General features: G+C 41.2%; 1 protein-coding gene and 1 long non-coding RNA gene across 3 annotated transcripts in view; one reads left to right on the top strand and one right to left on the bottom strand.

The window, feature by feature from the left end:
• The window catches only part of LOC118524023 (uncharacterized), a 35,999-nt gene extending 14,328 nt beyond the window's left edge, over positions 1-21,671 (top strand). The window contains exons 2-3 of the long non-coding RNA XR_013443968.1: positions 11,880-19,389; positions 19,762-21,671. This is a non-coding gene — a long non-coding RNA (uncharacterized LOC118524023). The remainder of the gene's footprint in view (positions 1-11,879; positions 19,390-19,761) is intronic.
• Positions 12,906-24,681, bottom strand: part of SLC71A2 (solute carrier family 71 member 2) — a 69,873-nt gene continuing 58,097 nt past the window's right edge. For both annotated transcript variants that reach the window (XM_036073951.2, XM_078062231.1), the window contains exons 7-12: positions 23,491-23,604; positions 20,435-20,506; positions 18,493-18,605; positions 17,058-17,155; positions 15,313-15,455; positions 12,906-14,657 (exon numbers count right to left, since the gene is read on the bottom strand). In XM_036073951.2, the coding sequence (XP_035929844.1) occupies positions 14,406-14,657; positions 15,313-15,455; positions 17,058-17,155; positions 18,493-18,605; positions 20,435-20,506; positions 23,491-23,604 (792 nt within the window). In that variant the 3' untranslated portion in view covers positions 12,906-14,405. The remainder of the gene's footprint in view (positions 14,658-15,312; positions 15,456-17,057; positions 17,156-18,492; positions 18,606-20,434; positions 20,507-23,490; positions 23,605-24,681) is intronic.

Raw genomic sequence — 24,681 nt, 5'->3', positions numbered from 1 at the left:
ACTGACCCACCCAGGTGCCCCTGCCACAAGCAGTTTTGGTATGTGGTTATCTTTGCTGAGATCGCTTTTATATCCAGCAATTGGCCAGACTCAGAACTCCCCTGAGTGGACTTTTGGCAGCTTGCCATGCTGGTAGATAAGAAGAGAACAGGAAAGATTCAAGTGCTCTTTCATGACAGAAAAGGACAGTGCTTTTTTCTAGAATTACTATGGTCAGAACAGGAAGTAGGTTAGTGTACTTTCTTACTCGATAGTATCACTTTTCCCTTTTTTCTTTTTATGTGCTGTATACATTTAACATGAACTCATCATTGTCATTAAACATAGAAGAGAACAAAAATAATTCAGAAGTATAGCTTTGACTTTTTACTCTCTTGATATTATTGTTCAAGAGTGTTCGGTAATAGGAATAAATTGTGAGGAGATTTCTGGCCCCAACATCAGGGAAGATTAGGCAAATATAAAAATAAGAAAGGAAGAAAAAAACCTGAAACACAACAAAGCTAGAAAGTGAGACAGGCAAACCTAGTCAAGATGCTCACTCCATTCACCTTAATCACAGAACTTAAAATGAAAAAAGAAAAACATAAAAAGAATAAAATCCAGACTCCATTGCCCAAGATTGCCATGTCCTTGGACAAGAGATAGAACAGAAACTGAAAAGCCTGAAGTTCAGAGCCTGCCAGGTGCTGTATCTTTGAGAAGGTGGCAGCACCAAGCACCTGGTCTGGGGAGCCTGGGACTCAGGGTGAGTTCTCCCTATGCTGAAGCTGCCTGCTGGGGCTTCTGGCTTAGGAACACCAACGAGCTCTGTGCCTGGACCCATAATGTGAACAACTGTGAAGCTAAGGGCAGCAGGCATCTTGTCACCACTAGACAGGGACACAGACAAAAATCACAAAATGCATGAGAAAATTCAATGCTAAATACAACAGTCATGAATTCAGTCCAGATAGTGTGAAGAAGTATGTGCTAAGGGATAGAAGGCATATATCTCATTAAAAAAACCAGAAGCCCAGAGTTCCAGCTGGCAAGGCATGATGTCTACAACTGTTTTGTGGAATATTCAGTCAGGAGCAGTCAGGCTGTCCCAGGACAGAAGCTCCACCCAGTGCTTCTCTGTGTTCCCTGCCCACACCGCTTGTCTTTACTCATAAGGTCAGGGAAGGGACACCTCCCCCTTTCCAGTGCCTTGTGGCTCTACCCCTGGGTCTGTCTGTCCTCTCTGTTCCATAAGCTGCTCTGGCCCACACATCATTCTAGCTGCTCCTCTCAACCCAGTGCTCAGGCCATGGGTGAGTGCCTGTCAAGGACCTCCTGCAGCCTCTCCAGGGTAGATCCCAGGGGAGCAGAGCGGGTGCAAGGTCAAAATATGAGCAGACGTACTCTGGACTTACACAGAGTGAGACTGAGAACAGACTGCTCTTCACAAGATGAATTTTCACAGATAGTTTGCAGTTTTGGCTTTGGAGAAGGAAAAAATTAACCACCTTTTGGCAGAGCATAGTGCATATCCACAACAAACCAGTCTTCAGAATAGCACAGTCCTGTGTTCCAAAAGGCAACTCTAAAGGTCAGAATGGTAGACATTGTTCTGGGAACTGGGTGGTGATTTTCAATAGGACAGTCAGGAAAGGCATCAGGGGGGCAACGTGAGAATGCCCTGAGGCAGCAGCCAGCTTGAGGGATTTGGGGGTGGCCAGTGTGCAGGGGGGTACCAGAATTGGGGGAGGACATGTGGAGTCTCTGGGCCTGTATGAAGGGCCAGAGTTCTTGGGCAAATGAGGGACAAGATCTCATAGATTTTTGTCAGGACCCCTCTGGTTATAGTGTGGGAAATACATTGAAAAGATGTGGAGGAATAGTTCAAAATCATAAAACAGCCCCAGGGCTACAAAAATACACATTAGTTGTAAAGAATTAGATCTACACATACCACCTTTTTGCTTTTGCACATTTGTCATCAGTTGGCCATTCTCATGTGGGGCTGTTTCTGGGTTCTTTGCTCTGCTCTGTGTCTGTCCCTCTTTTAACATCACATTGTCTTGGTTACTGTAGCTACAGAATACTTTTTTTTTTTTTTAAGATTTTATTTATTTGACAGATAGCAAGAGCAGGAACACAAGCAAGGGGAGTAGCAGAGGGAGAAGCAGGCTTCCCGCGAAGCAGGGAGCCTGATGCGGGGCTTGATCCCAGGACCCTGGGACCATGACCTGAGCTGAAGGCAGACACTTAACGACTGAGCCACCCAGGCGCCCCACTGCAGAGTACTTCTTAAAATCAGGTACCATGGTTTCTTTTTCAAAATTATCATAGCTACTACACTCTTAACCATATAGGTTTTAGTATCTGCTTATGTATATCTACAAAGATCCTGCTGGGATTTTGTTAAGAATTACATTAAATCTCTAGATCAGGTTTAGGGAAGTAATATCTTTGCCCACGCTGCCTTTCCATTTATGTAGGTCTTGTCTGAGTTCCTTCCTTAGTGCTTTGTAGTCGGCATACGGATCCTTCACATATTGTGTTAGATTTAATCCTAATTTGGGGGGAAGCTATTATAAATGAAATTTTTTTAAAGCAAGATTTTTTTTACTGCTGAGTAAATTTTATGTACCTATATATCTATATCTATATATATCAGATTATTTTCTCCATTAAGGCATTGAGAGACCCTTAGATTGTTTCTGTATCTTGGATATTTTAAATAATGCTGCAAACAAAATGGGGATGCAAGTATCTTTTCAAGTTAGTGTTTTTGTTTTCTCCAGATAATACACAGAAGTGGAATTGCTGGATTATGGGGTAGTTCTATTTTTTATTTATTGAGAAAACCGCATGCTGTTTTCCGTAGCGGCTGCACCAATTTACATTCCCACCAACAGTGAACAAGTGTACCCTTTTGTCCATATTCTTGCCAACATGTTATTTTTATTTTTTTTATAAAAGCCATTCGGACAGGTGTGAAGTGATAGCTCATTGTGGTTTTGATTTGCATTTTCTTGATGATTAGTGATGCTGGAATCATGTACTTTTTGGCCATCTATAAGTCTTTGTATTTATAATTAAGACTGACATTGAGCTTACTGCTTCTAGGAGTTTTATAGTTTCAGGTTCTACATTCAAGTCTTTAGTCTATTTTGAGTTAATTTTTGTGAATGGCGTAATGTAATTGTCCAGTTTTGTTCTTTTGCATGTTGCTGTCCTCTTTACCAAAAACACTGATTTAACAGTCTGTATTTTCCGGGGATGCCTGGGTGGCTCAGTTGGTTAAACGTCTGCCTTCAGCTCAGGTCATGATCCCAGGATCGAGCCCCATATTGGGTTCCCTACACAGCCTCAGCAGGGAGTCTGCTTTTCCCTCTTCCTCTGCCTGCCACTCCCCCTGCTTGTACTCTCTCTCTTTGTGTCAAATAAATAAATAAAATCTTAAAAAAAAAAACAACAGTCTGTATTTCCCCCCCAATTGTGTATTTTTGGCTCCTTGATCATAAGTTAATTGGCTCTTTATGAGAGGGTTAATTTCTGGGCTCTGTTGTGTTCTACTGACCTATATGTGCCTGTTTTTATGTCAATATCATACTATTTGATTACTTTTACAGTATTGTTTGAAAGTCAGGGAGTGTGATATTGCAGATTTGTTGGTTTTTCTGAAGGTTCCTTTGTTTTGTTTTGTTTTAATGTTTTATTTATTTATTCATGAGAGTCAGAGAGAGAGAGAGAGAGGCAGAGGGAGAAGCAGGCTCCCCGCCTAGCAGGGAGCCTGATGCGGGACTCAATCCCAGGACCCTAGGATCATGACCTGAGCCGAAGGCAGACGCTTAACCATCTGAGCCACTCAGGCGCCCCTGAAGCTTCCTGTGTATATTTGGGATCTTTTGTGGTTCTATACACATTATAGAATTGCTTATTTCTGTGAAAAATACAGTTGGAATTTTATGGGGATTGCATTGAATTTGAAGATTGCTGTGGATAGTATGCATATTTAACAATATTCTTCCAGCCCATGAACATTGAATATCTTTCCATTTATTTGTGTCTTCAATTTATTTCATCAGTGTCTTACAGTTTCAAGTCTACAGTTCTTTTACCCCCCCTTTTTTTTTTAAGATTTATTTATTTATTTGGGGGGGCCTCCCTTGATCTCACAACCCTGAGATCATGACCTGAGCTGAAACCAAGAGTCAGATGCTCAACTGAGCCATCCAGGCGCCCTGGTCTTTCACCTTCTTAAATTTATTTCTAGGTATTGTATTCAATTTGGTGCAGTTGTAAATGGAATTGTTTTCTTAATTTTTCTGATGGTTCATTATTACTGTATAGAACTAACAGGGTTTTTTAATTTTGGTATATTGATTTTATATCCTGCAACTTTACTGGATTCTTTGTTTAGAGTCTTTAGGGTTGTCTGTATGTAGTATTAGGTCATCTGCAAATAGTGACAGTTTTACTTCTTCCTTTCCAATTTGGAGGCCTGTTATTTCTTTTTCTTGTGTAAGACTTTCAATAATATGTTGAATAAAAGTGGCAAGAGTGAACATTTTTAAAAAAATTTTATTTTTATTATGTTAGTCATTATAGATCATTAGTTTTTGATGTAGTGATCCATGATTCATTGTTTTCATATAACACTCAGTGCTCCATGCAGTACGTGCCCTCCTTAATACCCATCACCGGGCTAACCCATCCGCCCACCCGCCTCCCCTCTAAAACCCTGTTTGTTTCTCAGAGTCCATAGTCTCTCATGGTTCGTCTCTCCCTCCAATTTCCCCCACTTCATTTTTCCCTTCCTTCTCCTAATGTCCTCCATGCTGTTCCTTATGTGAAACCATATAATTGGTTTATCATATGTGAAACCAAATGATAATTGATTTTCTCTGCTTGACATATTTCACTTAGCATAATCTCCTCCAGTCCCATCTATGTTGATGTAAAACTTAGGTATTCATCCTTTCTGATGGCTGAGTAATATTCCATTGTATATATGGACCACATCTTCTTTATCCATTCATCTGTTGAAGGGCATCTCGGCTCTTTCCAGTTTGGCTATTGCAGACATTGCTGCTATGAACATTGGGGTGCACATGGCCCTTCTTTTCACTACATCTGTATCTTTGGGGTAAATACCCAGGAGTGCAATTGCTGGGTCATAGGGTAGCTCTATTTTTAATTTTCTGAGGCACCTCCACACTGTTTTCCAAAGTGGCTGTACCAACTTGCATTTCCACCAACAGTGTAAGAGGGTTCCCCTTTCTCCACAACCTCTCCAACATTTGTTGTTTCTTGCCTTGTCAATTTTTGCCATTCTAACTGGTGTAAGGTGGTATCTCAGTGTGGTTTTGATTTGAATTTCCGTGATGGCTAATGATGATGAACATTTTCTCATGTGTCTGTTAGCCATTTGTATGTCTTCTTTGGAGAAGTGTCTGTTCGTGTCTTATGCCCATTTTTTGACTTGATTATTTGTTTTTCGGGTGTTGAGTTTGAGAAGTTCTTTGTAGATCTTGGAAATCAACACTTTGTAGTGTCATTTGCAAATATCTTCTCCCATTCTGTGGGTTGCTTCTTTGTTTTGTTGACTGTTTCCTTTGCTGTGCAGAAGCTTTTTATCTTGATGAAGTCCCAAAAGTTCATTTTTGCTTTTGTTTCACTAGCCTTTGGAGATGCATCTTGAAAGAAGTTGCTGTGGCTGATGTTGAAGAGGTTACTACCTATCTCACACTGAGGTCTTTTATCCCTTTTGAGTTTATCTTTGTGTATGGTGTTAGAGAATGGTCGAGTTTCATTCTTCTTTTTTTTTTTTTTTTTTAAAGATTTATTTATTTATTTATTTGAGAGAGAATGAGAGACAGAGAGCATGAGAGGGAGGAGGGTCAGAGGGAGAAGCAGACTCCCCGCTGAGCAGGGAGCCCGATGCGGGACTCGATCCCGGGACTCCAGGATCATGACCTGAGCCGAAGGCAGTCGCTTAACCAACTGAGCCACCCAGGCGCCCTGAGTTTCATTCTTCTGCATGTGGCTGTCCAATTTTCTCAGCACCATTTATTGAAGAGACTTTCTTTTTTCCATTGCATATTTTTTCATGTTTTGTCAAAGATTATTTGACCATAGAGTTGAGGGTCCATTCTGGGCTCTCTATTCTGTTCCATTGGTCTATATGTCTGTTTTTGTGCCAGTACCATGCTGTCTTGGTGATCACAGCTTTGTAATATAGCTTGAAATCGGGCAACGTGATGCCCACAGCTTTCTTTGTCTTTTTCAACATTTCTTTGGCGATTCGGGGTCTTCTCTGATTCCATACAAATTTTAGGATTGTTTGTTCCAGTACTTTGAAAAATGTCATTGGAATTTTGATCAGGATGGTGTTGGTATAGATTGCTCTGAGTAGCATAGACATTTTAACAATGTTTGTTCTTCCGATCCATGAGCATGGAATATTTTTCCATCTTTTTATATCTTCTTCAATTTCTTTCATGAGTGTTCTGTAGTTCCTAGAGTATAGATCCTTTACCTCTTTGGTTAGGTTTATTCCGAGGTATCTTACGGTTTTTGGTGGTATTGTAAATGGAATCTTTTTCTAATTTCTCTTTCTACAGTTGCATTGTTAGTGTATAAGGAAGCAACTGATTTCTGTGCATTGATTTTGTATCCTGCCACATTACTGAATTGCTGTATGAGTTCTAGTAATTTGGGGGTGGAGTCTTTTGGATTTTCCACATAAAGTATCATGTCGTCTGCGAAAAGAGAGAGTTTGACTTCTTCTTTGCCAATTTGAATACCTTTTATTTCTTTTTGTTGTCTGATTGCTGTTGCTAGGACTTCTAGTACTGTGTTGAATAATAGTGGCGAGAGTGGGCATCCTTGTCGTGTTCCTGATGTTAAGGGAAAGGCTCTCAGCTTTTCCCCATTGAGGATGATATTCGCTGTGGGTTTTTCACAGAATGATTTTATGAACTGGAGGAATGTTCCCTCTATCCCTATACTCTGAAGAGTTTTAATCAGGAAAGGATGCTGTATTTTGTCACATGCTTTTTCTGCATCAATTGAGAGGACCCTATGGTTCTTCTTTCTCCTCTTACTAATGTGTTGTATCACATTGATTTGCGAATGTTGAACCACCCTTGCATCCCGGGGATAAATCCCACTTGGTCCTAGTGGATGATCCTTTTTATGTACTGTTGGATCCTATCAGCTAGGATTTTGTTGAGAATTTTGGAATCCATTTTCATCAGGAATATCGGTCTGAAATTCTTTTTGATGGGGTCTTTGCCTGGTTTGGGGATTAAGGTAATGCTGGCCTCATAGAATGAGTCTGGAAGCTTTCCTTCTTTTTTTCTTTTTCTTTTTCTTTTTTTTTTAAGATTTTATTTACTTATTTGACAGACAGAGACACAGTGAGAGAGGGAACACAAGCAGGGGGAGTGGGAGAGGGAGAAGCAGGCTCCTCGCCGAGCAGGGAGCCCGATACGGGGCTCGATCCCAGGACCCTGGGACCATGACCTCAGCCAAAGGCAGATGCTTAACGACTGAGCCACCCAGGCGCCCCTGTTTCTATTTTTTGAAACAGTCAGGAGAGTAGGTATTCTTTCTTTTTTGAATGTTTGGTAGAATTCCCCAGGGAATCCATCAGGCCCTGGACTCTTGTTTTTTGGGAGGTTTTTTATCACTGCTTCAATCTTGTTACTGGTTATTGGCCTATTCAGGTTGTCAGTTTCTTCCTGTTTCAGTCTTGGGAGTTTATAGGTTTCTGGAAGGCATCTATTTCTTCCAGGTTGCTCAATTTATTGGCATATAGTTGTTGACAATAATTTCTAATAATTGTTTCTGTTTTCTTGGTGTTAGTCGTGTTCTCTCCCCTTTCATTCATAATTTTATTAATTTGGGTCCTTTCTCTTTTCTTTTGGGTAAGTCTGGCCAGTGGTTTATCGATCTTATTAATTCTTTCAAAGAACTAGTTTCTAGTTTGGTTGATCTTTTGTGTTTCTGGTTTCTACTTCATTGATCTCTGCTCTAATCTTAGTTATTTCTCTTCTAATGCGTGGCTTAGGCATTGTTTGTTGCTTTTTCTCTAGTTCTTTAAGGTGTAAAGTTAGTTGGTGAATTCGGGATTTTTCTATTTTTTTGAGGGAGGCTTGGATGGCTATGTATTTCCCCCTTAGGACTGCCTTTGCAGTATCCCATAGGTTTTGGACCAATGTGTTTTCGTTCTCATAGGTTTCCATGAATTGTTTAAGTTCTTCTTTGAATTCCTGGTTGACTCAAACATCTTGAGCAGAGTGGGTTTTAGTTTCCAAGTGTTTGAATTTCTGCCAAATTTTTTCTTGTGATTGAGTTCCGGTGTTAAAGCATTATGCTCTGAGAATATGCAGGGAATAATCTCAAATCTTTTGGTATCGGTTGAGACCTGATTTGTGACCCAGTATGTGGTCTATTCTGGAGGAAGTTCCATGTGCGCTCGAGAAGAATGAGTATTCTGTTGTTTTAGGGTGGAATGTTCTGTATATATATATGAGGTCCATCTAGTCCAGTGTGTCATTCAAAGCTCTTGTTTCCTTGTTGATTTTCTGCTTACATGGTATGTCCATTGCTGGGAGTGGAGTATTGAGGTCTCCTACAATTAACGTATTCTTATCAACATGACTCATTTTGGTTAACAGTTGGCTTATGTAGGTGGTTGCTCCCATGTTGGGGGCATAGATATTTACAACTGTTAGATCTTCTTGTTGCATAGACCCTTTAAGAATGATAAAGTGTCCTTCTGTGCTTCTAACTACAGTCTTTAGCTTAAAATCTAATTTGTCTGATATGAGAATTGCTACCCCAGCTTTCTTTTGAGGTCCGCTGGCATGGAAGATGGATCTCCATCCCTTCACTTTCAGTCTGGATGTATCTTTAGGTTCAAAATGAGTCTCTTGTAGACAGCATATGAATGGATCCTGTCTTTTTATCCAGTCTGCAGCCCTGTGCCGTTTTATGGGAGCATTTAGGCCGTTCACGTTGAGAGTGATTATTGAAAGAATGAATTTATTGTCATCATGTTGCCTGTGAAGACCTTGTTTTTATAGATTGTCCTTGTAAATTTTTGTTCTATATCACTCTTGGGGTCTTTCTCCTTTTATAGAACCCCCCCTTAATATTTCTTGCAGGGTCGGCTTAGTGGTCACATATTTATTCAGTTTCTGCCAGTCTTGGAAGCTCTGCATCTCTCCATCCATTCTAACTGACAGCCTTGCCAGGTGAAGTATTCTTGGTTGTATGTTCTTCTCATTTAGTACCCTGAATATGTCTTGCCAGGCCTTTCTGGCTTGCCAGGTCTCTGTGGACAGGTCTGTCGTTATTCCAATGTTCCACCCTCTGTACGTAAGGAATCTCTTCCCCCTAACTGCCCTTAAGATGGTTTCCTTGGTTCTAAGATTTGCAAGTTTTACTATTACGTGCCGGGGTGTTGGCTTGTTTTCCTTGATCTTGGGAGGGGTCCTCTCTGCCTCTAGGACACGAATGTTTCATTCCCCAGATTAAGGAAGTTCTCACCTACGATTTGCTCAAATATATCTTCTAGTCCTCTGTCTGTCTCCACTCCCTCCGGGATTCCAATAATTCTGACATTGGAAGGCTTCATGGTGTCATTTATTTCTCTGATTCTATTTTCATGGATTCTGAGTTGTTTTTCCATGGCCTCCTCTTTTCCCTTTTTATCTATTAAGTTTTATCTTCCAGGTCGCTTATTCGCTCTTCTGCCTCAGTTACCCCAGCTGTTAGATTATCTAGATTAGATTGGATCTCACTGATAGCATTTTTAAGTTCTGCCAATTCAGCTTTCATTTCTGCCCTTAGAGACTCTATTTTGCCATTAATTGATTTTTCCATTCTAGCCATTGTCTTCACAATTGCTAGTCTGAATTCCATCTCCGACATCTTGGTTATATCTGCATCCATTTGTAAATCTGCTGCATAAATCATAATCTCTGAGTCTTTTCTATTTTGGGGGTTCCTCCTCCTAGTCATTCTGTTGATGGGTGGTTGAGGGAATGTATAGTCCAAATTATTGACCAGAACCCAAGCAAGATGCACCTGTTTTCTAGGGACCTTAGGGTTGCTGGCCTCATGTTTTCCCAGCCTGTCTTCTGGGGGAGGGGCCTGCCGCTCTGTTACTCAGGCAACCCTGTTTGGGCGGAGTTGCCCTGCCCCGCTGTGGCAGGGGATGGGCTCAGTGGGAACCAGTTTTGGGGGATTTTGTTCTCTGGTGGCTTTCCCTGGCAGCTTTCCGCGTCTCTTCTGCGAGTCAGAGCAGAAGAGACCGTTTCCAACCCTCTGCCTCAGAGCAGAGAGACCGCAGTCTGTTCTTCAGTGAGCTCTCCAGGCCCCACCGTCTCCGTTTCTGTCCGTGCTGCTATAAACTGCAGCGGCCTGGGTTGTGCGCCCCCCCGCAGCGCCCCCAGTCCTGCCTCCAGGTCGGGGCACGTCTCTGCCCTTTGTGCTTCTAAAACCGCCAGCTGCTCCCAGTTCGCACATGCGACCCCGCCGCTCCGGGTTTCCGTCAGTGGTCTGCCCTAAAGTCCTTTCCCCGCTGCTACTGGTCTGTGAGCCTGTGCCTGGTCCCCAGCGCGTGAGGCTGCCGCTCACCGGCGGTGTAGGATCCCGACGGCCAGGCTCCCTCCCGCTGCCGTTTATCCTCCAAAATCTGCCCGCGGAATCATGGCTCCCAGCTTCGTACCTTGAAACCAACTGCCCGCGATATTCTGTTTGTAGAGATCCGGATCTATTTTTTTTTACATCTCAGGCTGATTTCGTGGGTGCTCAGAGTTGTCTGGTAGATATCCAGCTCAATTCCGGGGACCAGTTGGAATAGGGTCCCCTACTCCTCCAGCATCTTCTCTCTCCCCAGTACAGCTGGCCCTTGAACAAGGATTTGAACTGCATAGGTCCCCTCTACATGGACTTTTTAAGAAACGATACTGTGAATGTATTTTAAGATTTTTTAAAAATTTTATTTATAGACAGCGAGAGAGGGAATACAAGCAGGGGTAATGGGAGAGGGAGACGCCGTGGGGCTCGATCCCAGGACTCTGGGATCATGACCTGAGTCGAAGGCAGACACTTAACGACTGAGCCACCCAGGCGCCCCTTGACTGTAAATTTCTAATGAAAAAGTTATTTTCCCTCATAACTTGTATTCTTTTAGTTTTTTTTAAAGATTTTATTTGACAGACATCGAGAGAGAGAACACAAGCAGGGGAATTGGGAGAGGGAGAAGCAGGCTTCCCGCCGAGCAGGGAGCCCAGTGTGGGGCTCGATCCCAGGACCCCGGGATCATGACCTGAGCCGAAGGCAGACAATTAACGAGTAAGCCACCCAGGCGCCCCTATTTTAAGATTTCTTAACATTTTCTTTTTTCTAGCTTAACTTTATTGTAAGAATGCAGTATGTAATACATGCAACATACAAAATATGTGTTGTTACTGATAAGGCTTCCAGTTAAGAGTAGGGTATCAGTAATTCAGTTTTTGGTGAGTCAAGTTACATGTGGATTTTCGACCTCATAGGGACTTGGCACCCTTACCCTTGATGTTATTCAACTGTACTTTAATGCTCAGTAGAAAAGTTAGGGGAAAATGATAGCAACCTGTGGAAGATCCACATCCTTTAGCAAATGCAGATCTGGGTCACGGGAGAGGTGCTGGTGAGGATCAGAAGCTCAAGTAAGGTATGTTGAGGGTGCCAGTTATTGTCTCTTAGTTCCAACCTGTCCTTTACTTGGCATACCTGTTCTCCTTTGTCAGCTGGCTCTGTGTTAGCTGATGAAGGATGCTAGATAGAAACTGCATACTGAAGAAGAAGAGGGACTGACTGACTTCTTCCTGTCTTCTACTTTCTCACAGCTTCATTCTGATGACGCTTCTTCACGCTGGCAGTGGCGGTTCTTCCCGAGAGTAGCAGCCAAACCCAGTTTGCAGTTTTTCCAGCACAGGCAGAGAACCAGGTACACTGTCAGCCCCAGCCATCACCCCACAGAACTCACTTCCTAGCCTAGAATTTCCAGCACTGGCCAGGTGGCAGCCCTTCCATAAGGCTCTGGTTTAATAATTCAATGGTGAACACTGTTCCCTCAGCCTATGATGGAAATGTTGTGGAGATAGTCCTAACAGCTGTGCAACCTCATGAATAAATTAAAAACCACTAAATTGTAAATGGTTAAAATGATAGATTTTATCCCAGTTTTGACATTTGTTATACTGGGTAAAGAAACTGCAATTTCGGTAAGCAATAGTAAAGATGTCACGAGAGCATTTTTTAAAAATTGTGGCAAAATATACACATAACCTGAGTTGACCATTTTTAGTTCAGTGGCACTGAGTACATTCATACTTTTATGCAACCATCCTCACCACATCCATTTGCAAAACTGAAACTCTACTCATTAAACAGTAATTCCCCCTCACTCTTTCCTAGTTCTGGCATCCACTATTCTACTTTCTGTCTCAATTTGACTAAAGTGGAACCACACTGTGTATGTCCTTTTGTGACTGGCTTACTTCACTTATCATGTCCTGAAAGCTCATCCATGTTGTGGCGTGAGTCAGAATTTCCTTCCTTCCCTAGGCTGAGGATTTCCTTGTATGTAAATGCCGTATTTCCTTTATCCATTCAGTCAACAGCAGACACTCGGGTTGCTTCCACCTTTTGGCTATTGTGAAGAATGCCAATAAATGGGTGTACAAATATGTGTCCCTGTTTTTTTATTTTAGATGAAAAAGCTACGATATGATGTTTTTGAAGGGAGTCTGTTAAAAATCAAAATTTTTTGAAAATATACCTCTTTTTTGCATTAGCTTAATTAAAGATATTAAGAATTTAGTTGATACCCACCCAAAAGAGAACCCAAAAAGATCAATGGTACTAAGACATAAAGGTATCCATTGCAAATTTATTATGCATTAGGAAGCTTAACTTAAAAACCAACAGCATAGTAAAAAGATATGTTATCTCTGTTCATAGCAGAACAGGTTTCAAAATATATTTTCTTTTAAATGTATTCAGTCAGTACACAATCCTTTTATAAAAGTTGTATATATATTTTTCTTTCAACACCTTCATTACATTTTTAAATACAAGATTTACACAGCACCCCATCAAAAAAAATTTAAAACTCCTTACAAATATCTACATATATTTCATACCTATAAAACTTGCAGAGGAGTGCTCTGTTAAAGGTGGGTGGGGCCTAGTTAATGGTCGATTTATTGGTACAGGAAAATACGTATAAATCTGTAAAGTCTTCTTTCCATAGAACATCTCGAAAAATTAGCAAGACACTTATTGTGAAACTGAGCTTCCTAAACCACCATATTTTAGAAAAGAATCTGATGTGCATATTCCCATGAAATTCAAAAGTCAGATAAACAGATGGAAATAAAGACCCGACTAAAAACTGATGCATACAATAGAGCAGTTAAGGCAGGAGTGAGATGAACGAGAAAAACTGAGAAGACAGAAGATGCAGCAAGGAGCAGATGGTAATAATGTGTTCTATGAATCTGAACTTGGATATAAACTCCACTGGTATCCAGTCACTAATTCTCATCCTCACTTAGGAATATTTTTATTATTGAAAACTTTCTTAGAAGCTCCCTTCAAATTCTGTGTTGCCACTAGAATACTTGATGTGCATTTTTCTTCTGTAAAATCACCTGGGATCTGACCAAAACACCAGGTCCAGCGATCTGAGTTGCCAGTTCTTCATAATTTAAAATTTTAAGAAAATTTTCCTTTTATCTAAATAAAGGTTATCACTGATCATTATTAATGTCCAGAGGTGTATATGCTGAATTTCATTCTAGCCAAGAACAGGAAGTAGAGAGAAGGAAAGGAGAGTAAGATTTGGGAACAAAGGCAATAGATCCCTGATACTGAGTGACTCTTGGGGCGGCCACTCATGAACACCCGTGGGCTAAACGGGCACAGATCAGAGAAACAGGAAGGAAGAAAATAGCAGGGACTTTTTACCTCAGATCTTGCCAGAGATGGCAGTCCACTCCCACCCTGCACCTTCCACTGAAAAGGAGATGGAAAAACTGCTATCACTCTTCCTCCAGAGTTATTCAAGGAAAGCCATCCTACCAGAGGTAAGAAATCTATTTGAGTTTCAAAGTTTGGACTCCAGATGACTTTGAGAGTTGCAAAATTTGCAGGAAAATACTTCGAATATTGTTCTAATACACCACAAAAAGAAGGAAAAGAATAGGAGCGGGGGGGGGGGGGCGTGGAGGGATGGAGAGGGTCACTTCTCAAACCTGGCCCTGAAGGGTGCCACTAGCATCTCCCTTCCAGCACCATGAAGTCTCCGTGTGGTGTGGCTCCCACGGCTCTCAGAGAAGGCATCAGCAGAATTCCCCTTTCTGCCAAGTTCACAGCTCAGTGCACTGATTCCCAGACTCCTCGAAGGAAGAGAGCTCCCAGATGCTGCTGTCCTGCAACAGTGGCTCAATGTCCTCATCACTGGCCCGCTCTGGGGTGTTGGTCAGGCTGCCGCTGATGCTGTTGCTATGTTTTTGAAGTCCACTGCCTTTACGGTATTCAGGGATGAATAAGGCAACCAGGAAAGACATGAGAACTATACATGCCCCAAATAAAAACGGTGGGCCTGGGATGACAGCTCCCTGAGGGGCATGGGAAACAAATGGAGATAAAGGATTCGGTTAGTCTTCAATCCAAAATTAGCCCTGGACTCCCCCAAACCATCAAAAAGTAAATCATTTTCTCATAAGCAAATGTTTCATGAAGTATCAAGGCAAATTCCCATAGAGCCTCTGTTTGGAATATGACAGAGGGCAACTAATCATTGTTCTTTGCACCACTTTTCAACAGCTTTTAAGTGGCAGTTGTGGGTCTCCAGTCCCCATCCTGTGACCTCGCACTATGTTCATGAACATTAAGAACAATTTTATACAGAAATTTACACTAAAGAAAGGACTGAAGAAATATGTAGTAGAAAAAGCACTCTAGCTCAATTTCTAGCAGGGATCTAGGTCATTTCACATTTTATTTGGCCTTTGCTGGGCTTCACCAGAGGACAGGATTCTGATCAGAGTACTTGTGTAGGTAAAAATGGACTCTGAACAAAATTAAGAGAGAGCTTTTTGCTGCAGAAGATATTACATCACTGAACTGATCCTTCCTCAATCCCAGGAAGCACTGAACATAGCACATACAATAGAAACATCACATGAACAAGAACATTCTCCAAATTTAAGTTCAGATTTTGCTATCATCAGACATATGGTTGTTATAAAACTAGACTTATCACCAAATTACCTGCAGGGCAGCATTGTCAGAATTCAATTCTGGTTCCAACTCAGTCAGTTCCACATGGAACATGTAGAATATGAAGCCATACAGTGCCGGTCCCAGGCCATTACACAGCCCTCTTATTCCAGTTATGATCCCCTGGGCAACTCCTACATGAGAATAGAGAGAAGGGAGCCAGTCTTCTCAGAAAAGCATCTCGAGATTAGGGACTTAACAGTATTTTCCTACAAACTGTGATCCACTGCTCAGCTGGAATAAGTATGAGTAGTCTGTGCTAAGGGAAGTAGATTAGGGACTTCGCCCATCATAGTTCCATTTGGTGCACAAATATATTACTGGTTTTACTATGTCCTGTTAATGTCCTAACTCTCCCCCCTAAGATCTATAAGGAGGTGAAATGACAGTGATGTTTGTGAAATCTCTTTTGGGGCTGAATCCCTCCCCGTAACAGCTAGATCCTTCCCATAAATGGGGAATAAAAAATGAAAAAAACACTAATATTCTCCATTTATAGGCAATTTCCACTTTTCTATGGAACGAGATTTTCCTCCTCTACTCATCTAATGGTCCTTTTACAGGAAAAATCTGCCCTTTGTCTCCTGGAGCCCTGTGTGTGAGTCCATAGCAGTCCCAAAGTTGTGTACTCGCGGCACATTCACACAGACTCTGCTCCTCATGGTGACCTGCACTGAAAAATCCCAGAAGTACCAACTTCTAGATATCTCTGGTTTCTAATGTGGCAGATAAAATATTAGCTTGAATCATATGAAAATGGATGTTTCCACAAGTCAAAATTGTTCAAATATGATTCAACTTAATGTGTTCCAGTAATGTTGTACGCTGACATTTAGAAACATCTGTATTAGAACATACAAGCATAATAAGAGCCAAAGAGAATTCATGTCATGAAAGGCCAGATGGTGCCTGTCAGACGTCAAGGCAGTGCCCACAGCTGTCTCACTTCTTCAGACATAACACCTCCCCAAGGACACACAGCCAAGGGAAACAGGGTGACACACAGAATGTCGTCTTCAAGTGACACTTTAAAAATGGGTATGAATAAGATGGCTAATTTCTGATGTGGAAAAGTAGGTGCAATGAATTAGTCTTTTCCAGTCTAGTTTTTGTTAGAACTTTTAAAAAGGCTCTAGTGAATTTAAAAGATTTTCCTTCTAAAATTCACTACTTCCTGACTACTTTAGGTGAGCCATTAACAGATGGAGAAGGAAAGGATTAATTCTGGCAGTGGGAACTGCCTGACAGAAGCCAGAGGTTCATGATGAGTCTAGACGGTAGAGTGCTATTCTCCACATGGTCGTCTCCGTTTTAATTGTTTCCAAAGTACACATATTTACTTATTTATCCCCTCAAAAAATCATTTCCTAATTTAAGCTAATGGACTTTGATTCCAAATTAAAGAAATTTCAGTAATTATGGGGATTAAATAAAGAACTCATTGCTTTACTAACCAGTCTTTCCTAATTTGACATACATCTGTTAAAATGATTCTGGTGGTAACACACACAAGAAGACTCAAAACTGAAGAGAGAAAATGGATAGTTTTGGTTTTGTTTTTTGTTTTTATTTTGGATAGTTCTATTTCTAATCCTTAGTATTCTGAAAGTCCAGAAGCAGGAGGGAAAAGAGAAAGCTGTAATTGCTGAGAAGGGACCACATGGCTATCACCTGCTCCGTGACCTGGAGTGTATCTTAGCTAAAGGAGGAAAACAGGAAGGGGACAGTGACCTCACCTTGCTGATCTGACTCTGCGTTCCGAGAGACAAGGGCGCTGACCGCTGGAAATGTAATGCTGGACATGGCGGCCACCGTCCCTGCTGCCCACATCATCCTGCAATGACAAGAGCGACTGCAGTCAGGTGGCAGGCCAGCCCTAAGGAGCTTACCGTTCAGAGTACAATCTGACAGAATCACAAAAAGCTTTCTGTTAGGTTGTATTTATTTTTCCCTCTTTAAAAAATGGTTTGTTTGTTTTTTTTTTAAACCTGGAAGGTCCTACATCATACTGTTAATAATGATTACTTCACAGCTGGGAAGATTTCATTATTTTATGTTACCTCCTTCGAAATCCGTTCTTCCTCGTTTGCCCATTACCATCTTTAAGATGTATAAGCTCAATGAAGTTAAAAAGGATTTGTTTCTATAAGCACCACATCTTCCTCACTGATTTTCCACTTTTCTCTCTGTGCTTCTCACCTTCACACTGCCCTCGGGCTGCTCAGTTTGCCACCCCTCAAGCAAGTGTCATGTGCCACCGACGGAAACAACAGAGACCTGAAGTTCAGGGTCACTACGAAAGGAACTAAAGTATGAAGCATGAGTGTGAGCAAAGTGAGGCCCTAATCAGGCTGAAAACCTGTTTGGCCAGACTTTCCTTGGGGAGGCTAATGTGCACGTCCTTACTGAAAAGAAAAACCCCTGCAGGTCAACAAAATCTTTGAAACATAGCACAGGTCTGACCGAATCAGCTACTGAACCAAAGTTCACAGGACCGGAATCTTCAAGAACAAGAAGAATCAACCATTGAACCACTGACCACATTTCTAGCTCCTCTAAGCATGTGTAAAGTGAGGATCAATTCTCGTATGTAAAATGGAGATAGAAAATCTGATATTTGGTAAGCAGGCACATATATTTCCTCTTAACTCCTCAGGGCTTATTTTGAACTTCCTTCCTGTTTGTGGGCATCTAATGTGCTAGCAGTAATAACTGCCTCGGGGCACACGTGGTTTTGGAGATCTTTGTGTTCGTCTAACTCAGATGCTTTATGTTATAAAAGTTAGGTCACTACCCAGAGTCACTCAGCTAATTATGGCAGTGAACCCCATCATAACCAGTCATTTTTTCTTGTCTTCTTGTGGACTATGTGAGGTCACTAAAAATTGACAAATGTGTTTAAAAAGCAGACATAAAACTTTTTTGAGGCGTTGGAGGAGGCACACACATCCAATTAAATAAGAACTTCACCGATGAGGCAAAGGCAATTTAACAAAAATCTGAGAGTACTTACCCTCCAACCTTCCCCAAATTAAGTCTAAACATCCTTTTTGAAATACTGAGTACACCAAACCAGCAAAATAACCCTTCCTTCACATCACATTCAACCAACTCAAGTTCTAAAAGATGCTTCCGTCTATTACTTTATGAGGATTCAAAGGAGAGGCTTACCAGGCCTGAGATCCAAAACCATACCAGGCTAACTGGAACATCTGGAAGCCCAAGCCTAGGAGGACAGTATTCTTATTCCCTAATGATCTCATCAAGATGGTAAGAAAGACTGTCTGTAAAAACAAAGGAGATAATCTTGAGAAACCATGTGAGTACACAGATTCGATGCAAGCTTGATGAGGGGAGCCCATTTACAATGACCAGGGGCCTCTACGGGTACACAGCCTGGCCTGAGAGAGGGGAAGCCACGCAGTACTGACGGAGCTTTCAAGTCGAGCTGTGGGGGTTCCAAGGCTAACCTGGGGCTCAGGGCCTTCAGAGCCCTCTCCAAAGCCTGTTTATCTAATGCTTTGCTAGCACTTTCCAAAGGTCATCATAGCTGTTCACCAATTATCATGATTGAGAAGCACATGACTCAGACGCTTTGGAGAAATGCCAATCACTTAACCACCAGGGAAGAGCAAACCCCTGTTGAACATTTACAGACTATGTGGGATTCTGCTGGAAGTTACCGGTGTCAGAAAGTTGGACTAATATAAATTTGACTTTAACAGATACATAGTCTGCTAAACAACTAGCTCAGATAGTCTGTAAAGGCAGAGGATAAAAGGTGAGTTTTGGCTAACTGACTAACCAGAGTTGCTATAAATGCAAACCAAAATCATGAGGAACTTGAAAGTTCAACATAATTTACATTCACTAAAAAGTTCGGTAAGAAAAAATAAAAGGCTTTTTTGCCTTGGTGCAGTCCTTTGAGCCTTGTCAGTTCTAACGTTTGGGCAGAACAGTTTCATCGCCTTCTTGTTTCTCCTTGAAGAGCACTCTGCGGGGCCCCATGCTATAAAGCAGCAGGAAGCCGTTTCAGGGAGTAGCCTCTAGGCAGTTCCATGTGATACTGTGAGTACACCCAGGCATGTCAGTGAGTTCACTTAAAGGTCCTATACCCTGCCTTTTGTGGTCCTATATTTATAATAGGTGGGGAAACGTTTAATGTTTACTCATTTCATATATTCTAATGCACTCATTACCACATCTCTTCAGTCCTGCGGATAGCAAGGTTTGGAACAGTTACTGATTTCATTTCTGTTTTCCACTGCTACTAAACTTTCCTCATTAACCAGGAGAGTGCTTCTTTATTTTAAGCTTATTTTGCAGTATATGGAGTAGACTATTGGTGGTTGTAAAAGCAAATTGTTATTTGCTGAAATGACCAGTAGAGGTAATAGGTATCCTAAAAAGTACTGAAAAGCTGTATTAAATTCCTCCTAGGGGTGCCTGGGTGGCTCAGTCGTTAAGCGTCTGCCTTCGGCTCAGGTCATGATTCCAGGTCCTGGTATCGAGCCCCACATCAGGCTCCCTGCTCGGCGGGAAGCCTGCTTCTCCCTCTCCCCACTCCCCCTGCTTGTATTCCCTCTCTCACTGTGTCTCTCTCTGTCAAATAAATAAATAGAATCTTTAAAAAAAAAAAAATTCCTCCTAAATTACAATCTCAACATTCTATTAAAAATGATGGTTCTGGGGTGCCTGGGTGGCTCAGTCGGTTGAGAATCCAACTCTTGATTTTGGCTCAAGTCATGATTGGTGTCGTGAGATCGAGCCCTGTGTTGGGCTCTGAGCTCAGTGTGGAGTCTGTTAGAGATTCTCTCTGCCTCTGCCCACCCCATCCCCACCCCTACCCCGGGCCGCCTCTCTCTCTCCCCAAAAAAAAAAAAAAAAAAAAAAAAAAAAGGTTCTGTAGACTGTATCCATGCATCCATGCCTGTTTACTGGGTGTGATATTGTACCACAGATATAAGAGATGTTACCATGGCAGGGGAGGAGGAGGGTACTGACAGAGGGGTGCCAGGGTTCCCTATGAACATTTATTTCTTTGCAGTTTCCTGTAAATCTAGTTATTTCCAAATAAAAATGATAAAGAAAAAATGGATGAAATGACACTCACCTGAGCCACAATAGACAGAATTCCTACCATAGCTATGAATGCCGCAATCTTAACAGATCCAAAACCTATGACCTGTGGAAATGGAAAGAAAACGCTTTATAGATACTATAAAAAATAATCCCCATCTCCAACCCACCAAGAGACAAATATAACATCACCAAACACTAGAGAGAACATGAAGAAAATGATCTGACTTTTGGTGCTACCAAGAGAATCTGCTCATTAGCCAAGTCAATGGCTCTCAACCTTGGCTGCACATTAAAATCATGTGGGCAACAGAGAAAGGGAGGGGGGTAAGCAATGAAATGCTGTAACCCACTTGAGACTAATTAAATCAGACTCTCTGGGTCCAGGCACAGGCATATTTTAAAAAGCTTCCATGGTGATTCTAGAAGCAATTAAAGTGAGCTGGCAATACTAAGCCTCTCAACCTTAACAGAAGCTCTGAAAGGCCTAAAACTTTAGGTTTTAAATATCAAGTTTTTAAAAAGTCAAATATTTTTGCCCTCTATTGAAATCCTATAAAAATCAGGAAAAGGACTTAAAAAGTATTGTATGCATTCTATTCATTTAATAAATGATTGTCTTGCTTCCGGTCACGCAACTAGTTAATAATCATTTTTTTTTAAGATTTTATTTATTTGAGAGAGAGAGAGAGAGCGAGAGAGCACAAGCAGGGTGAGTGGGAGAGGGAGAAGCAGACTCCCCGCTGAGCAGGCAGCCCGATGCGGGGCTTGATCCCAGGACCCTGGGACCATGACCTGAGCCGAAGGCAGACGCTTAACGACTGAGCCACCCAGGCACCCCTACAACTAGCTAATAAAAGAGCTAGAATCTCAGATTCCCAAGTCAGTGATGCTGACAAATAAGCCTATTACTTGCTAATGAAAACCGAACTAAAAAAAATTGGAACCTGAGAAGTAGCCTTATTTTTCCACCTGTATTTGTAAATATAAATATAAACATATACATATTTAAAGCAGCTTTATCAAGAAAGAACTTAAGTATCCTACAATTCACCCATTAGAAGTATACAATTCGGTGGTTTGAGAATATTCACAGAGTTGGGCAACCATCACCACAGTCAATTGTAGAAAATGTCATCACTCCTCAAAGAAACATGGTACCCCATCAGGAGTCCCATTCCTCCAGCCTGTTCCTCTGTCCAGCCAGTGATACACTTCCCTGTCTCTGCCTTTGTTTTTTCTGAGCCTTTCATATAAATGGAATCAAACAATGTATGGTCCTGGTTTCTTTCATTTAGCATGTTTTGAAGGGCTGTCCATGCTGTAGCAGGTACCAGCACTTTACTGCTTCTTATTGCCAAACAGTAACATCCTGCCATACAGATCATTTGTCAATACATTTCATCAGCTGCTTCTCCTTTTTGGCTATTATAAATATTTGTATAAAAGTTTCTACGTAGGGGCGCCTGGGTGGCTCGGTCGTTAGGCGTCTGCCTTTGGCTCAGGTCATGATCCCAGAGTCCTGGGATTGAGCCCTGCATCGGGCTCCCTGCTCCGAGGGAAGCCTGCTTCTCCCTCTCCCACTCCGTCTGCTTGGGTTCCCTCTCTCGCTGTGTCTCTGTCAAATAAATAAATAAAATCTTTAAAAAAAAAAAAAAGTTTCTACGTAGACATGTGTTTTCATTTCTCTTGGCTATTTACGTAGGAATAGATTCGCTGGAAACCCTAGTTTGAACACCTTGAGGGACTGCCGAACTCTCTTCCACCCCATTTTACATTCCCACCAGCCATGTGTGAGAGTTTGCATTTCTCCATAACTTTCTCTGTCTTTGATTACAGCCATCTTATTTATTAGCAGGTGTGAAGAAGTATCTCGTTTTGATTTGCATTTCCTTGATGGCTAATGTTAAGCATCTTTTCATGTGCTTCCTTGGATGGGTATCTATTCAATCTTTTTCTGAATTTTTTCAGTTCGGTTGTCTTTTTATTGTTCACTTATAAAAGTTAATACTTGATACAAGTTCCTTATCAGATATATGATTTACAAATACCAAATGCAATTTTAACTCAAATGTGTGTGTGTGTGAACTGCTCTTAAAAGCACAAATATAAAACAACAGAAAATGATTCTGATTTACTGTTAAGTGCTGGTGGTAGTGACATAAGCAATATGTATAGGAAAAAAGGGTAGAAAAAGAAAATATCCATAGTTGTTTTTTCTGAAGGAATGAGAGGATTTTTCACTTCCCTAAGCTTTCCCATTTTTCCTACATTAAATGCACAATTAATTTAATGCATAATTACAAATGCACATATAATTTTCTACATTAAACATGCTACCTCACCAGTCTTCCCACTAAATCTCCAGCATCTGCCCACCCCAAATGAGCAAAACTGAAAAAGGACTGGTTGAAAAAGTTTTACTTCTATGTCACCATATAAAATATTAGTCTCACACTTTCAGGAAAACTGAGATTGGTGAATTTAACAAGTTTCAACTAAAAATATCTCCAGAAATAAAGGAATTTATCTTAGGAGGAGGCCTGCTCTGCCGCGTGGAGTAAGCCCCTAGAAGGACTTCCAGGGAAATCAGTAAAAGACCAGGGCAGGATTGCTATGGAAGGCACCTCATGTCTCCGCAATCCCAGAGAACTGAAACAACAGTTGGAAAGGAGCTTGTTCTTAAATTGCCTTAAGTCACCTGCCTTGATTATTGCTTGTGAGCCCCCTTGAAGTCTACAGCAGCACTGAGTTATATGGCCTACTGAAGATGTCCCAGGTCAGGTCACATCAAACAAACCTGACCTCTCTCTGAAATTTAATGAAGATTTAAAACATTATGATAAACTTTGTTTATGCTAATTCTCAAGGAAATTTTTCCCAGATTAAACATTTTACAATATTTTAATATATCATCGTATTATAGGTCCCCCGACTGCTAATTATATGTCAGCGCCTATACTTACTATAACTAGAAGCAACTCCACACATTTTTTTTCTCTATATACCGTTTTCCCCACAATACTTTTCAACAGATCCTAACCTTTGGTTTTCTTCATGTTCTAAACCTACTAGGCACACATTACCCACCTGTCTGAGATAGAGAAAAAAACTTGAATACTGTCCAGCTTCAGGAAGGTATGAAAGAAACACAGTGATGCAAATTAATAAGACGGTAGAATCTTTTCCAACTTTCTTCAGTGACTAGGAATAAGCAGAAAGAGAAACATGTAAAAAGCAGGCGACACTAAAGTCACTGATATTCCAGGATATTGGCTTCATTGTTTTGTTCTGTTAAGGTGAATTATAAAAGTTGAAGGGATTACAAAAGCAGGTAAACATTAACTCTATGGTTACAAGTCCTCTATGTTTTATGTTTAAAGTATTACAGCTTAAAACCAAAACAAGTTTCCCCCACAAATACTTGCTCATCTTTGTTAACCATACTGGTTCACATCCTATGAACAGACCCTGAAAAAACATTGTTGCAGAACCTTTTAAGAAAATCTCATCTCTCTCTCTCATTCATAATATAACCCTTTTAAATCCATAAACAGTTCAGGGTTTTTACAATATATAAATTTACTATATTCTTTAAGATGTTAATAATATTCAATTTGCCTGTAAAACTGGTAGAGAGATAAGTATGCTCGTCATGGGGTCAGTGACAAGATTCTCTGACCAGTAACTTTTGAATGTTCCAACTTTGTCTAAAAGTCCTTCTTACATCCCTTTTTACACAGAATTGCTGAGAAGACCAAAAGGTGTGTTGTTTTCTAAGGACTGGAGAATGCTTCAGTGCATTCTAGGGTCACTGTAATTGTAACCTTCATGTGTGAACAGCAAAAGCAGCTCATGTCTGTGGGCACTGGCTGCACACCAGACACGAGACTAGTTATTTACTGTAATCCCTGCGGTAGGCCTGAAAGAGTACACGGCGGCAGTCGGAGTTTCCACGCATAACTTGATCACTACATGACAAGAAAATGGGAGGCCTGATGGGCGCCCGGGTCCACGCCTGGGTTCCTTCTCTAAGTACCTCCTTCTCAATGTCTGACATCATGGCACAAACAAAACGAGCAGGGTCCCCAGGTCATGACCTGAGGGACCTTTTTAGAAAAGAATTTGATGAGTTATTTTTCTTTTACACATTTTTCCTAAAAAAGTAAACTTGGGTGTTTAAAAACAGCAATCAAATCTCTGGTTATTTTTTTCTGCACGTATTTTCTTCAAGAACAATTTCAAGTCAGATAAAGTGGGAAAAGGGGAGGGATAAGATTC

Source organism: Halichoerus grypus, chromosome 14 (assembly GCF_964656455.1).
Source record: "Halichoerus grypus chromosome 14, mHalGry1.hap1.1, whole genome shotgun sequence".
NCBI classification, from domain to species: Eukaryota; Metazoa; Chordata; class Mammalia; order Carnivora; family Phocidae; genus Halichoerus; species Halichoerus grypus.
Note: the sequence above shows the minus strand (reverse complement) of the source record. Positions and strands in the feature narration are given on the sequence as shown.